The sequence below is a fragment of the Embiotoca jacksoni genome, unplaced genomic scaffold (genome assembly GCF_022577435.1).
Source record: "Embiotoca jacksoni isolate LCO1_2020_lvr unplaced genomic scaffold, fEmbJac1.0.p SCAF_18, whole genome shotgun sequence".
NCBI lineage: Eukaryota > Metazoa > Chordata > Actinopteri > Embiotocidae > Embiotoca > Embiotoca jacksoni.
Genome location: NW_027185318.1, coordinates 2599317 through 2613386, shown reverse-complemented (window position 1 = coordinate 2613386; position 14070 = coordinate 2599317). Strand labels below are relative to the sequence as shown.

Below are 14070 nucleotides of genomic sequence, written 5' to 3'. Positions count from 1 at the left end.
TTTGTTCAGCGTCCTCCTCTCCACCACCTTTTCCAGGCTGTCCAGTTTGTAGCCGATGATGGAGCCGGCCTTCTTAACCAGTTTGTTAAGTCTGTTGGTGTCTCCTGCTCCAACGCTGCTCCCCCAGCAGACCCCAGCGAAGTACAAAGCACTGGCCACAACAGATGGTAGAACATCTCCAACATCTCGCTGCACACATTGAAGGATCAAAGTTTCCTCAAGAAAAAGAGTCAACTCATCACCTTCTTGTAGACAGCGTTGATGTTGGTCTTCCAGTTCAGTCTGTTGTCATGGAGACACCAGGTACTTGTACTCCTCCACCATGTCCACCTCCTCTCCCAGAACTCTCAGCGGTTGTGGAGCCGTCGTCTTCCTCCTGAAGTCGACCACCATCTCTCTGGTCTTGGCCACGTTCAGGAGCAGCTGATTTCTTCCCGCCCACTCCACAAAGTCCTCCACTACTGCCCTGTACTCGTCCTCCCGTCCATCCCTTATACACCTCCACTGACTCCTCCTCCCATCCATCCCTTATACATCCTACCACTGCAGAGTCATCAGAGAACTTCTGCAGATGTCTTGACTCTGAGTTGTTCTGGAAGTCAGTTGTGTATAAGGTGAACAGGAAGGGGGACAGAACAGTTCCCTGAGGAGCTCCAGTACCACTGACCACCGTATCAGACAGCACACTGCCCAGACGGACAAACTGTGGTCTGCCTGTCAGGTAGTCAGTGATCCAGGAGACGGTGGACGTGTCCACCACCACCACCCGCAGCTTCTCACTCAGCAGCAGTGGTTGGATGGTGTTAAATGCACTGGAGAAATCAAAGAAAGTGATTCTCACAGATTCACCTGTACCATCCAGGTGAGACTGAGCTCGTTGCAGCAGGTAGATGATGGCGTCGTCCACTCCCACATGAGGCTGGTACGCAAACTGCAGAGGGTCCAGAGAAGATTTCACCAGCGGCCTGAGGTGGGCCAAGACCAGCCTCTCCAGCACCTTCATCACATGAGATGTGAGGGCAACCGGTCGGTAGTCGTTGAGGCCAGATGGAGTCGTCTTCTTGGGGACTGGAACCAGGCAGGACGTCTTCCACAGCACCGGGACCTCCTCCTGTTTCAGGCTCAGGTTGAAGAGGTGTTGTAGGACCTCAGCCAGCTGGGCGGCACAGGTCTTCAGGACCACGCAGCTGATGCCGTCAGGTCCTGCAGCCTTGCACTGGTGGATTCTCTCCATCCTTTAGATGACATAGTCACTTTGTCATGCTTTAAACTTTTTTTTTTACAATCATATCTGATGCCACATTATTCAATAGAGGTCTAAATGTAGCCTACCTGCAAAAAAAAAAAAAAAAAAAAAAAAAGGTTCTAGATCAGGGATGCATTGTGCTACAGGCTCCTGCTCAGGTGGGCATTGTGTGGTCCAACAGCTGGGCTCCTGCTCTTCTCCCAGCATATGATTATGAGGCCAGATGGTGGCCTAGCTCACAATCAGCTGCCCCCCTCCCCCCTCCACCATCAGACCTCTAAATAGTTTCTAACAGCAGGATTTCACTGCTTATAAACCAACTGCACCACTGCAAAGATATACATGAAATAAGTTTTTTTCCACTCAACCTTTGTCTCTGTCTTCACTGTTTTATCTCTCCAGTGAAAAACATTAATCAAGCCACCAGTAACTTAAAACATATTATGGTCAATAAGAGCACACACACATCAATCTGTATTACATTTAATAATTCATTATGTCAGTCATTTTAAGAAATTGTCAGCACCAGAAATTCCATATTTGCTCAAACACAGACTTGTCTGACGGTAAAACAGTGTCCACAAGTGTCAATATTTGGGTACAGTTTGTAAGTACATCTGTCCTGTCTAACCGACTGCAGAGCTTCATTTTTATTATCAGGAAATCTCATTGAGATTCAAAATCTCTTTTTCAAGACGAACCTGAGAGGAGGAAAACTTTCAGAATCAATGAAGAGTATTAATCTTTAAGGCTCAGGTGTGATGTGGTCGAGATGGAAGAAGACTTGTCAGTAGTTTCTTTTAAATTCAGTTTTAAATGGTGATATTTATAAGATGTACACATTGCTATGAATACACACATAAAAAGTGCTTTTATGTCCTCAGTGCCTCCCAAAACCTGAAACTACACCTCTTTTGGTTTTTTTGATTCATCCATTAACAGATCAGCAAATTATTTTCATCTCTGGGTTTTCCACTTCTTTTACTGCCAGCTGTTAATTTATTACAAATGAGTTTAGTACTTTATGTTTACTATTTGAATGTCAGTGCTCTTTATGAAAGTGGTAAGTGTAACCCAGATATCCGTGCATGAGGCAAGTTCATGTAACACAAGCTGTTGGCCCCGTAAAGGGATTCCAACAACTTGCTGCACATGAGGTGCATTTGACTTTTAAGAGTCAGATCCTTTAATCTCTACCATACTTTAGAGATTAGGGCAGTAACATTTAATTCTTGTCCAACATACGTTGGAAACCCATGTATACAAAACCACCCCAGTAAAATGGCCCCCTTTTGAAAGGACTGATAAGCCACTCCTCTGCCTGGTTGCATAATATTAATTTAAGGCCTGTTTAGACATGCGAGTGTGGGCAAATGGAGCAACTACATTCTTTTCAAATGATCAAACCCACCGATGCCAAGCTTTCCCACGGTGTCCTGAAAAAAAGGAACGAGGTGGGGAGACCCCTCACTCTGGGTGATGGACAACTTCCAGTAACTGGCTTGAAATCTGGATTCACGCAAAGTCTTTGCAACACATTTAATTTAAAATAGATGTTGAAGGACTTCCATGTAATGCGATTTTATTGGTCTCGTGTGGAGTGGATAGCAGAGTTTACGCCTACCGTGTTGTCATGAGCCCATGTAACAGAGAGGGGAGGACACGGGGGTTCAAACACAGAGAAAAGGAGTTAGACAGAAGAATGTGAGGCGAGATGGAAACAAGTGTGCCAATGAGAAGTTTTGAAGCTGCAGCCAGTCGTCTGAAATGAAGGTAAGGACGTGCATTTATTACAACATCTTTGTTTTTAGAGAGTATGAGTGGTACAAGTTTATATCAAATGAATGTTGTGGACTTGTGTTAGGAAAATGTCATGCAGATCTCTTTTATGTGTGTTTATTAATTTCGACATGCACACATGCACTTTGTCAGACTACAGTTGATAACCAGAGAACTAAATAGTTTACTTTTGCCTCTTGAAGACCTTTGTTGACTGTATCAAAGGACAAAATAATAACAAACAAAAAAAAGAGCAGCTGGTTTTAGGTAGGGCAGGTAGGTATTTACTTTACTAATCCCCGAGGGGAAATTTTTTCGCTACAGCAGCATACAGAAGCAATAAGATAATAATAGAAATAATAGAAGAAAATAGAAGAAAAGCAATAAAATAGCAGTAAATAGCAGTAAAAAATATAAAATATAAAAAGCACAGTATGTACAGTACATTATATATCTATATATATTATATACAAACAAACCAAGAAACACAGTCAACAGTGTTATTGTGCTGTGATGGATTTTGCCAGAGGTGAGTTATTGTACAGTCTTATTGCAGTGGGCAGGAATGATCTCCGGTATCTGTCCTTGTGTTTTCCGAAACATGGCACCATAGCATTTGTAATTATTTACAGATCTAAATCTCAGCAATCCTTAAATATTTCTACATAAAATAGCAGATCAAAATCAGTAACTAGAGTAAAAAACATCAGTTTGATGGGATATATCAGACAGTAGTACAAAAGTAGAGAAAGTAAAACAATACAGACAAACACTGTTTCTAAAATTCAAAACATGAATCCAACACTTTATATCTAACTTTAAATGTATGCCTGTTACACCTTTGTTCAAAGATTGACTCAAGTGTTTCAGATGTCCTCACACTGTCAACATAATGGATTCTTGGCTTGTTTTGTTTTCCCTAAAGGAATACATGTCATGCATATTAAATACTTATTAGATGTCTCCCTAGTTTATTTTGTTTCCTTGGATTCTGATGGTACAGCTTCACTCTTGGCACAGTAACAGTGAAAAACCAGCAGCGTGCACACATACTTTACTGGGAAAGGTCAAAGAAGCCCCCTTATGATGACCCACTGGTCGGCCAAACAGGGCACCTGTTGGCATTTTCTTTAATCTACAACATTTATAGTCGTACGTCCACGAGATGAAGAGTCTCTCTTTCTGACACATTTTTTCTAATATTCTATGATTCCCAAAGACCAAAAGCCAGAAAGGAATCAATGCCATCAAGTATTGCCTGTGTAGCTAAAGCCTGATGTTCTTCTGTGCCTTTGTAAACATTTTTTTTTTTATTAAAAACACATGTATTATATTATGATATGAAGCCCTCCAGCTTTTCCAACATACATCATCCATTTACTGTAAATGATCACCAGCACACCAGATCAGCAGCTGAAAGTTGTCCCTAGAAATGCCCAATTCACGTCTTACTGAACATACAAAATAGCTCTTTTCCACAATAAAGCTTCATATTTATGACCTTTTCTTCTTTTAAACAACAACAAAACATTCTTGAAGTTGCTCTCACAAACAAGGGGAAGTTGCACTAGTGGTTTTGGTCAGAAACACTTCTATAAACCATTAAAAACACATGAAGAAAGCAGCTATTAACATATTCCGCAGTAAGAATTATAGCCTGCAGGAGGTTCAAGCCGCTGCTGTATAAACCAGTTTAATGAGTTAATTTCCATCTAAAAATAAAAACTACAAATTCAATCAATATGAACATCTGTACCAATGATTTCAAATCATAATGTTCATACAGTTAATTTGCTTTGCGTGGCAGGTGGAAGCCCAGTAAAATCACAGCGGCACGATGAACGTGACAGAAGTGTACGAGGGAATAACTCACGCCTACAATGGAGGGAACGTCTCAGGCAACGGAAGCATGGGCATGCTGAACATCTCGGGGCCCTTAAACAAAGTCATCAGCATTTTGACCATCACCATCCTCTCCATCACTATGATATCTCTTGGCGTCACAATGGAGCTTTCCAAAATCAAGGCCCATCTACTGAAGCCAAAAGGAGTAGCCATCGCGCTGCTGGCCCAGTTCTGCATCATGCCCCTCACTGCTTTCTGTCTGGCCAAAGTCCTGCAGCTGGATCCCGTAAAGGCCGTGACCGTGCTCATCTGCGGCTGCTGTCCGGGGGGAAGCTTGTCAAGCATCTTTTCCCTGATGATGAAAGGTGACATGAACCTCAGGTAAACCCTCATCGATGTATCGATTCCCGTTTTCAATGATTGACGGCTCGAACTGTGTCGGCACGATTGGACGTCGTACCGAAGACGACCGATGAACAGAAACATGAGATGTTCCCATTTCAGACATGTCAGTCTAATGATGTTTCTTCTTCCCTTCCAGCATTGTAATGACCACTTGCTCCAGCATCGCGGCCCTGGCTCTGATGCCGTTGCTGCTCTACATCCTCTGTCAAGGCTTCCCTGGTCTGGAAAATGCCGTTCCATTCGTCGGCATCATCATTGCCCTCGTGTTGACCCTGGCGCCCTGTGCGATCGGCATCATGATCAATCACTACAAACCAAACTACTCATCAATGGTCAAAAAAGTGAGCGCACCTAAAATCAAACATAACCTCATTATGTTACTGAAAATGGTTTCATTCATTTCAAGTGCGATGGAGAGGCAGCGTGAACCACAGGATTCTGAAAGTGAACCTTCGTTCATTTTATTACCTTGACTTCCACATTGTGACGCATCTACGCGTCACGAAAGGCATGTGTTTCCCAGAACTATTGGCAGCGTGGGTGTACTCGCAATAAACAGGAAGGTTTGTACAACAGGAAGCCATCAGTCTTCCACCGCTAACTAAGACCAGACTTCAATGCTCTCAGATGATGTTCGCTGCATTTGGACACAGAAAGAAGAGACTTCTGATGATGAATCTAAACTATGACTGAGGGGAGATAAATTGATCAATGTAATGTGTTTTTGCTTTCTCAACAGGTTGGTCTCACCATCCTGCTAATCTCCAGCATCATAGTTTTTGTCCTGTCCGCCATTGCCGTCAAAGACACAATATGGATGGTCCTCGTGCCGGATATTCTTTGCGCGGCTGCGCTGATGCCGCTGATTGGCTACACACTGGGATATGTCATGTCTGTCATTTGCAAACTCAGTCCACAGTAAGTGATGGTTTATTATTACGCATACCTCTCTTTATACAAGCGGGTCTCTCTCAATTCTATTCTAAATGTATCCCGAGGGCCACCTGCATTATCGCCTGTTTTTTTTTTTCCACTGTAATCATGATACTTTTATGAATTGTGCAACAGGAAAAGATGTCATGGATACTTAAACATGGTGAAACTCAGTGAAAGTGAAACTGCAGTGAAATTTCACAATGCACAACTTCTTGTAAGATTTAAAATGTTCCACAGGAGTTATTTAAACTTTGCAGCGGTCAGTGGGTTTTTCTTTTTGATACCATAAGCACGCCAGGCGATGCCACCAAAGAGCGATTTTGTTTACTTGGATTTGAGGGGTAAAAGCATCTTGTATTTCAAAGCAACATTGATCTGTGGATCCCTTGAGGGCTGAAAACCATTGATGTCACATCAGCACTCTTTTCAAAGTAAAATGATTTAGTCACCTCACTACTGTGAGTGCAGGACCCTACTAAGTAAAAACCTGCCTGGAATTGCTATGAGGTATGGAATTGGGACACAGTTCAGGTTTCATATAGCAGCGGCGAAATACAAGTAAACGCATTTATTTAAGTAGTGCAACTGCAAATTGGAGACAGTGTAATTGATTTTTTTTCCATTTCATATTGCTTGAAATTTCTTGGCTACTCCATGAAATATCTGAAAGCATGTTTCAATATTATGAGCTGATTAAATATGATTTACTGAAAATATTTACATACCCAACAGTATATAGAATAATTGAAATTCCCTCCATCTTGACCAACAGTAATAACCCAACAATTTAATTTTGTTAATAAGACTTTGGCTTGAGTATCGTTTTCAATGCAATATACTTATATATTTTAATGAAGCTACTTTTACTTATGTAAAGTATCTGAATACAGGTCCATTGTAATAGTCCTGCCCAGATTATTTAATACATTATCTAAATAGGAAGCATTATGCATAAAAACAATATGTTCAGTAATACATCATACAGCAGAGAGGGATTCAGAAAAACGATTCAAACCTTCAAGATATATTCTAATAAAATTGGTACATTTGTGTATCCAATTAAAATAATGTAACACATAAAGTAATGCAATACAAATGCCTCTTTTACCTCTTTTTAGATGCAGCAGAACCATCTCCATGGAGACAGGGTGTCAAAACATCCAGCTGTGCGTTGCCATCCTCAAGGTGGCCTTTCCTCCACAGGTCATCGGACCCATGTTTCTCTTCCCCCTGTTGTACATCACGTTCCAGTGCGCCGAGGCCCTTCTCTTGGCCCTGTGCTTCAGATGCTGCCAAACAGCCAAGCCACCAGCTGAGGGTAAATGTCACATCTGTGTTTTTGTAGCGCGAGGCCTCGGAGGAGCGCACGAGTTCACTCCACGTACATGAATTGAGATCAAACAAAAGCAGGACTGTAACATCACCCTTCTATTCAACAGATACGGAAATATATCAGTGGTGAGGTCAAACAGAGGAGTCCGATCAACCCTGACGGCATCGCAAATGGCAACCGGCAGCCGAGAGGAGAGCTGAGTCCAACATACTGAGTATGCAGCCATTCAGCGTCCTCATCGGCATATTCATCACTCAAGCCTGTGAAAAACTGATGAAGCATTTCAACCACTAATACTGCAACTATTGTTTATTTAATCAAGCTTATAACATGTAAACTCTGTGTAGAATATATTGAACTAGAAGGTAAATAATTAAGATAATGAGGTAAGGCTGGAACTTAACTTTCTTTTTTAAAGATTTCATATAATCACAATCACAAATTATTGATGTGTCATTTGTCCTTTTGAGATTGGAGACGTGTCATGTTATTAAATTCCTTGATAAAACGTCATTTAACGTAAGAGAAAGAGTCTGGGATGTCTTGAAGATGTGAAAGCCTGTTAAATAGAAAAAGCATAAAGTCAATTTGAACACCTCAAATAATATTTAATCAAAAATGATCATGATATATACAGAATAAACTTAACTTAAAACTTTTTACATATATTAAAATACCATCTTCACAAAAAAAAATCCATTCGTCAGTCCAAAAGAAAACTTGATGGACAGTCAAACAAAGTGAACACTGACATTACACTAATCTGTACACTTACTGTTTTTTTTTTTTTTTGTGTCACATATAATGTGCTTGAAGTAGAATCAAAAACTGAAGCTGCAAAGTGAAAAGACCTACTTTGTCCATGAGCTGTGGAAGCATTAAAAGAAGCCGTGGCTGATCAACAGCGTTCTGGGCACAAATAAATTAAACACATGTTTTAATTTCCCCAGCTAGACTGAAAAACGGGAAGTTCCCAAGGAGACAGAATAAATTAAGAAGAGAATATTTTCTGGTGTACAAGTGACGTGTCTGACGAAGCCACACATAATATCACTAAGCGGAGGAGGCATTTGACTGACATTCATTTTTTTAAATTCCTTATTTCACATATTATAGACACCTGTGCATAGAAGTGGAAAGCTAAGGCCATCGGGGGAAAGGGTACAAGTGTGAAGAAGAAAACATATTTGGAGATGCAACTTTTTGGAGAGATGACGTGATGAATGCGGGCCCTCAACTCAGCAGAGTGAACTCTTAAGTGGACAAGCAGCAGAATCACAAAAATTTTGGAAAACAACGTCGTGAGTGCACGTGACTTGAGCGATTTAGATTCATGCATCTTTGCCGATGTGTTTCTTAAATGATGGGATGTGTTGTCAAAGGAAAGTAACAGTGAACAAGACACGAATGACATTAATAACTCCCAGAATGAGTTTGCGGTTTTGTCCATTTAACTGAGAAACATCAGTCCTTTTTTTCTTTTTTCTTTCTCCCAACAGCCTTTAAGACGTTCAGAAGTGTTTCTTTCCGTTTTGTTCCATATTTTTCAAGCCGAGTTTCAGACATCAGACATACATACATGGTGTTAGGAATTCCTATAAAAATGTAAGCGTGTATGTACATGTGAATCCCTCTGCTCTCCTGTAGAGTGGTCAGATGAACTACAGAAACCCACAGCGTCACTCAGAGCCTCTGCGGTTCGGCCGATCTGTGTTGACAGCTGTGTTGACAAACTCCTGCTCACCAGTGCAGGTCAGTAGCAAAGCTGGCTGTCTCGGGTAAGTCCAAAGGCTGAAGCATTTTTCAGGCCTCCTTCAGCAATGGCATGTCTGTGGAGGACACATAGAGAAGTCTGCATCATTACAAAGTAAGGGAGTTAAATAAGCGGGGAGAGGTGAGTGTAAAAACAGCTTTACCATCGGAGTAGTCCATCTCCGAGTCCAGAGACAGGCTGTGTTGGTCGCTGCCTGCAGACGGCCTTCTATGTGAGGATGAGGTGCCTGCTGCAGCACCTGCCTGCTCCAGAACCCAGGTAGACGATGAAGGTGATGAGGAAGATGAGGATGGTGGAACGGGGTGGACTACGGCCATTTCTGACTGCTGCTGTTTGAGGGAAGAAGGCCGAGAGGGGCCAGCCTCCGGCGTCGTGGCATGCTGACCCTCAGACAGCACGATCTGGACTCGAGACTCCGAGCTGAGAGCCGAGGTTCCGCCGCCGCTCACAGCCTCCTCGTACGAGGGCAGAGTCACCTGGACCCCCTCCACCATGATGGACACGGGCTGCCCCGACACGCCCGGATCACGTCTGGGTGAGGAAGACGGACAGGAACGTTAAAATCTATTTCCACGGTTTCCCTTCCAACATGTTGGCGGTGACAAATTATTTGAAGGGGAGACTCACCGATGGAGGGACTTGAGTCTCGGCTGCAGAAGTACAAACAGCACCACGAGGAGCAGGATGAAAGCCACCGAGCTGGCTGTGGAGGCCACGATAGACAACGCCGGCATCCCCAACGGTAAACTTGGATTGCGGTCTGTGAGACAGATAAGCAGTTAGCAGGCTGATCTGGACAGATATCGTTTATCTAACAGTTCTAATGTGGCATCTAACCTTTACCTTGCTCCATGACGCAGCTCAGCTTCATTTGACTGTCCCATTCCCCGTACTGACAGGTCAGGTATTTATAGTCTCCCTTCAGAATATAACCTTCCTCGCAGAAATATTCAATCACAATGCCGTGAGAAAATCTCCGGCACGGGGACGGATGGCAGGTGTAGCCTCCGTTCTCCTGCTGATATGGAGGCTGGCATACTGTTCAAGGAAAGAAACACGATAAATATATCACACAGAACACACGACAACAATAAAACATCAAAACAAGGATACAACTGAAATGATTGTTTCTGAGGGGAAAAAGAAGAAGAAATGTTTTACTAGATTTCAAAGGATTTATGCCTCAGCAGGATTGAGAAAACCTTCACTGAGCGATCATCTTCACTGTTATTGTCTTGTTGTTCAAAGACAGTAAACAAATAATCTTTTATGTCTCACTTTCTTCTCTCACACATAATGTGTGACAGGCCGATGAGGAGGTGTTTTTACCGTCACTGCGTATACAGCGAGGAGGCGAGGAGGACCAGTCTCCCACCGTGGTGCAGGTGAGGAGGCTGGATCCGTCCAGCAGGTAACCCGGGTCACAGTTGTACTGAAGCACCGTGCCCAGCGGGAACAAGCTCCTGTTGGTGTCTGTCAGATTAGTTGAGCCATGCTGCACCATAGAGGGTCTTATACAACCTTCAAAAAGAAACAACAGCAAAAAAACACAGTTCAGTGCTAAAATTAATTTTAATAACAAATATATGCTTTGTTCATTTTTAGCAAAACGCTATAAAGAAAAAAGATACAACAGTTCAGAGTAAAAAAACCTCAACATTAAATTATCTGTAGAGACTTTTGCAGTTGTTCACCTGACAGTTTAAATGTCAGCTCATACATCTTTACCTTGCTCCATGACGCAGCTGATCGGCATTACGTTGTCCCATTTCCCGAACTGACAAGTACGGAACTTATAGTCTCCCTTCAGAATATAACCTTCATCACAGAAATACTGAATCACGGTGCCGTGAGAAAGTCTTTTGCACGGGGAGGGATGGCAGGTGTAACCTCCGTTTTCTGGCTGATATGGAGGCTGACATACTGTTCAAGCAAACAAAGAAATACAATAAATTAATAAAAAAAACATCAGTGCTACCAATGTTCAACTAAAGTGCCATTATGCCTCATCTTGTAATAAAAATGGACTTTGTCTGCATCCATTGGTATTCCTACGATAAATGTTGTTGAATTAAAACTCCAAACTATAAAACGCTGATGCGACTTAAAAAGGCAGAATCCAGATATGATGTGAGGAGGCGTGTCCTTACCGTCACTGCGTACACAGCGAGGAGGCTCAGAGGACCAGTGTCCCACCGTGGTGCAGGTGAGGATGCTGGGTCCGGCTGGCAGGTAACCCGGGTCACAGTTGTACTGAAGCACCGTGCCCACTGGGAACAAGCTCCTGTTGGTGTCTGTCAGATTAGTTGAGCCATGCTGCACCATAGAGGGTCTTATACAACCTTCAAAAAAGGAGACAACAGTCAAAAAAAAAAAAAAATACAGTTCATAACATTTTGTTCATGAAACGCATTGATAGAAAGTGTTTCACAGGTCCAGAACTCAGAGTGTTAACAGTGTTCAGACCACCTTTTTAAGGTGACTGATTTATCAATTTTTTTTTCTGGCATTATTATGGTGACGTGTGAGATTTTAAGACCAACATATTAACCTCTTGACAGATGTGAATTTGAGGACTGACCCACCTTGGCTGACACAGCTGATCTGCATGGGGCCGTCCCACTGTCCGTCTTGACAGTTCAGGTAGTTGTAGTCTCCACTGACATCGAATCCCTCATTACAGAAGAACTCAATCACAGTACCGTGAGAGAACAGTCGACAGGGGGACGGGTGGCAGGTGTAGCCCCCGTTCTCAGGTTTGGAGAGGGGTAGGCATGCTGATGGGGGGGGGGGGGGGGGACAGAACTTATCAGCCCAACTTAAAAATTTTTTCATATGTTTTAAAACTTGAAAAAGACTTAAAGTAATTATGGTTTTGGACGGAATATCTTACCACCGCTGCGTATGCAGTGAGGAGGATCGGAGGACCACAGTCCCAGTGCCGAGCAGGTGAGGATGTGGGGTCCATCTGGTAGGTAACCTGGGTCACAGCTGTATTGCAGTACTGTGCCCGCCGGGAACGAGCCCCTGTTGGTTTCTGTGAGGTTTACCCAGCTGTTCTGGACCATGTATGGCCTCACACATCCTGGGAAGAAAAGACCTGTTTTATAACAGTTTCAATATAACATTTTTGTAGAACACCTTTATTTATTTACTAACTAATTTAAGTGAGGTTCATTATAAAGTTGATTTATATAGGTAATCACCCGCTTGGTGTGTAAACTACACTGACTAATAATATATCATTGGCGGGGGTGCCCCATATTGTATTATTCATAATAAATGTATTATTTTTGATGTGCCAAAAAACATGTATATCGTGATAATGGCTACATACTGTTTTGCACTAAGTAAAATGACGTGTGTTATGTGTGTGACTTATGCGCAATAAATACAAGCGTTGCTGAAAGTGGATTCATGGTTGAGGAGTTAGTTTCAGAAGGGAAAGTTTGACTTCAGTAGTGTGGAAGTGGTTTTGGTGACAGGAGATCAGATTTACCACAAACCACAGAAATATGTTAATTTTGACTGAATATTGGAAGACAAACTGTTACGTTTACGCCGGCATATAAAACTTTAACACTTACTTTGTTGCGACAGTCGACTTAATAATATATATGATTATTTTTTACGTGAACGGTCTTTGTTTCCATCTGTCTCTATGTGTCGGCCCTGTGACAGACTGGCGACCTGTCCTTCTTTGTGACCTGGGATAGGCTCCGTATACAAGCGGCTACAGATGACGGACGGACGTTGAAATCAATGTTCAATAGATCGCCTCGGCCTCGGCACCCGCTCGCTCGGTCACGTTTCCTCACAGAAAAGAAAGCAAATGTCGCTGCTTCTTACCTGACCCTCGCCCGGTTGACACCTCGGTCAGTAACAGAAGCAGCAAGAAGGACGGTGCGGCGGAGGAGGAGGAGGAGAAGGAGGCGTGAGCCCGGCAGGCTGTTTCTGATGTTGACTGTATCATCCCATTGCACATCTTCCCCTTCAGAGGCAACTCAACCTGGAAAAGATAAATAAATCAGACTAGTATGAATACATGATGATGAAATCCTCCACCTCCTCCTCCTCCTCCACCTCCCCCCATGTGCTGACACCTGCTTGGCGCAGGTACACTGCAGAGGCCGGACGGCCGCCAGCTGAATGGGTGTGTGTTGGGGGGGGGGGGACAATGGCAGCACGTGACGGGAGGACGAAGCTTTCTGGACGGGAAACAACCCCTCTGTTTTCATGACGATCATATAAGCAATGTCCTGGAGGAAAAAAGTTACATCAACACAAACAACAACAACAACAACAACAACAACAACACGGGTTGTGATCGGTTCCGTTTCCAGCTCCGGTGTCTGACGGACAACAAGGCCCGAAAAAACGACGTCGTATATAAATGGCGAGAACACCGTTGACGATAAGGGACTTACTGTCTGTGCAAACACCTTCAGGAAAAAAAAGACTAACCGCCAAAACACAACTTATCTGACTTCCATTGTTAAGCTCAAGGTAATCAATATTAGCCTTTTTTTTTTTTTTTTTTTTTAGCTCGCTCGCTAATGCTAATAAACACGGACGTTAACGTCACCTACCACAAAAACACGACCTTTAAAAACCTCCACGATCGCCGCCTCACTCCGTAGACATGTACGAACGGTCACGAAGCTCCGCCCGACACATTTAAACGCGACTGCGGGTAAAACTGCGGTTTGACGAGCCGGGGCGGTTCGACCGCAGCTAACCGCTAGCTAGCTC

The 14070-nt window shown here is 43.0% G+C and overlaps 2 protein-coding genes across 2 annotated transcripts; one reads left to right on the top strand and one right to left on the bottom strand.

Moving 5' to 3' along the window:
- The first annotated feature begins 2708 nt into the window (after positions 1-2708).
- On the top strand, positions 2709-8045 carry LOC138199823 (hepatic sodium/bile acid cotransporter-like). The gene is made up of 6 exons (XM_069152049.1): positions 2709-3019; positions 4833-5251; positions 5412-5616; positions 6015-6193; positions 7330-7529; positions 7651-8045. The coding sequence occupies exons 2-6, from the start codon at positions 4863-4865 to the stop codon at positions 7671-7673; spliced, it is 996 nt and encodes a 331-aa protein (XP_069008150.1). The 5' UTR covers positions 2709-3019; positions 4833-4862; the 3' UTR covers positions 7674-8045.
- An 82-nt stretch (positions 8046-8127) lies between these two features.
- LOC138199820 (sushi domain-containing protein 4-like) lies at positions 8128-13991 on the bottom strand. The gene is made up of 11 exons (XM_069152045.1): positions 13908-13991; positions 13168-13327; positions 12212-12403; positions 11904-12095; positions 11469-11660; positions 11047-11241; positions 10648-10839; positions 10162-10356; positions 9946-10078; positions 9461-9849; positions 8128-9373 (listed from the first exon to the last, which is right to left on the bottom strand). The coding sequence occupies exons 2-11, from the start codon at positions 13301-13303 to the stop codon at positions 9348-9350; spliced, it is 1842 nt and encodes a 613-aa protein (XP_069008146.1). The 5' UTR covers positions 13304-13327; positions 13908-13991; the 3' UTR covers positions 8128-9347.
- Positions 13992-14070: the final 79 nt, after the last annotated feature.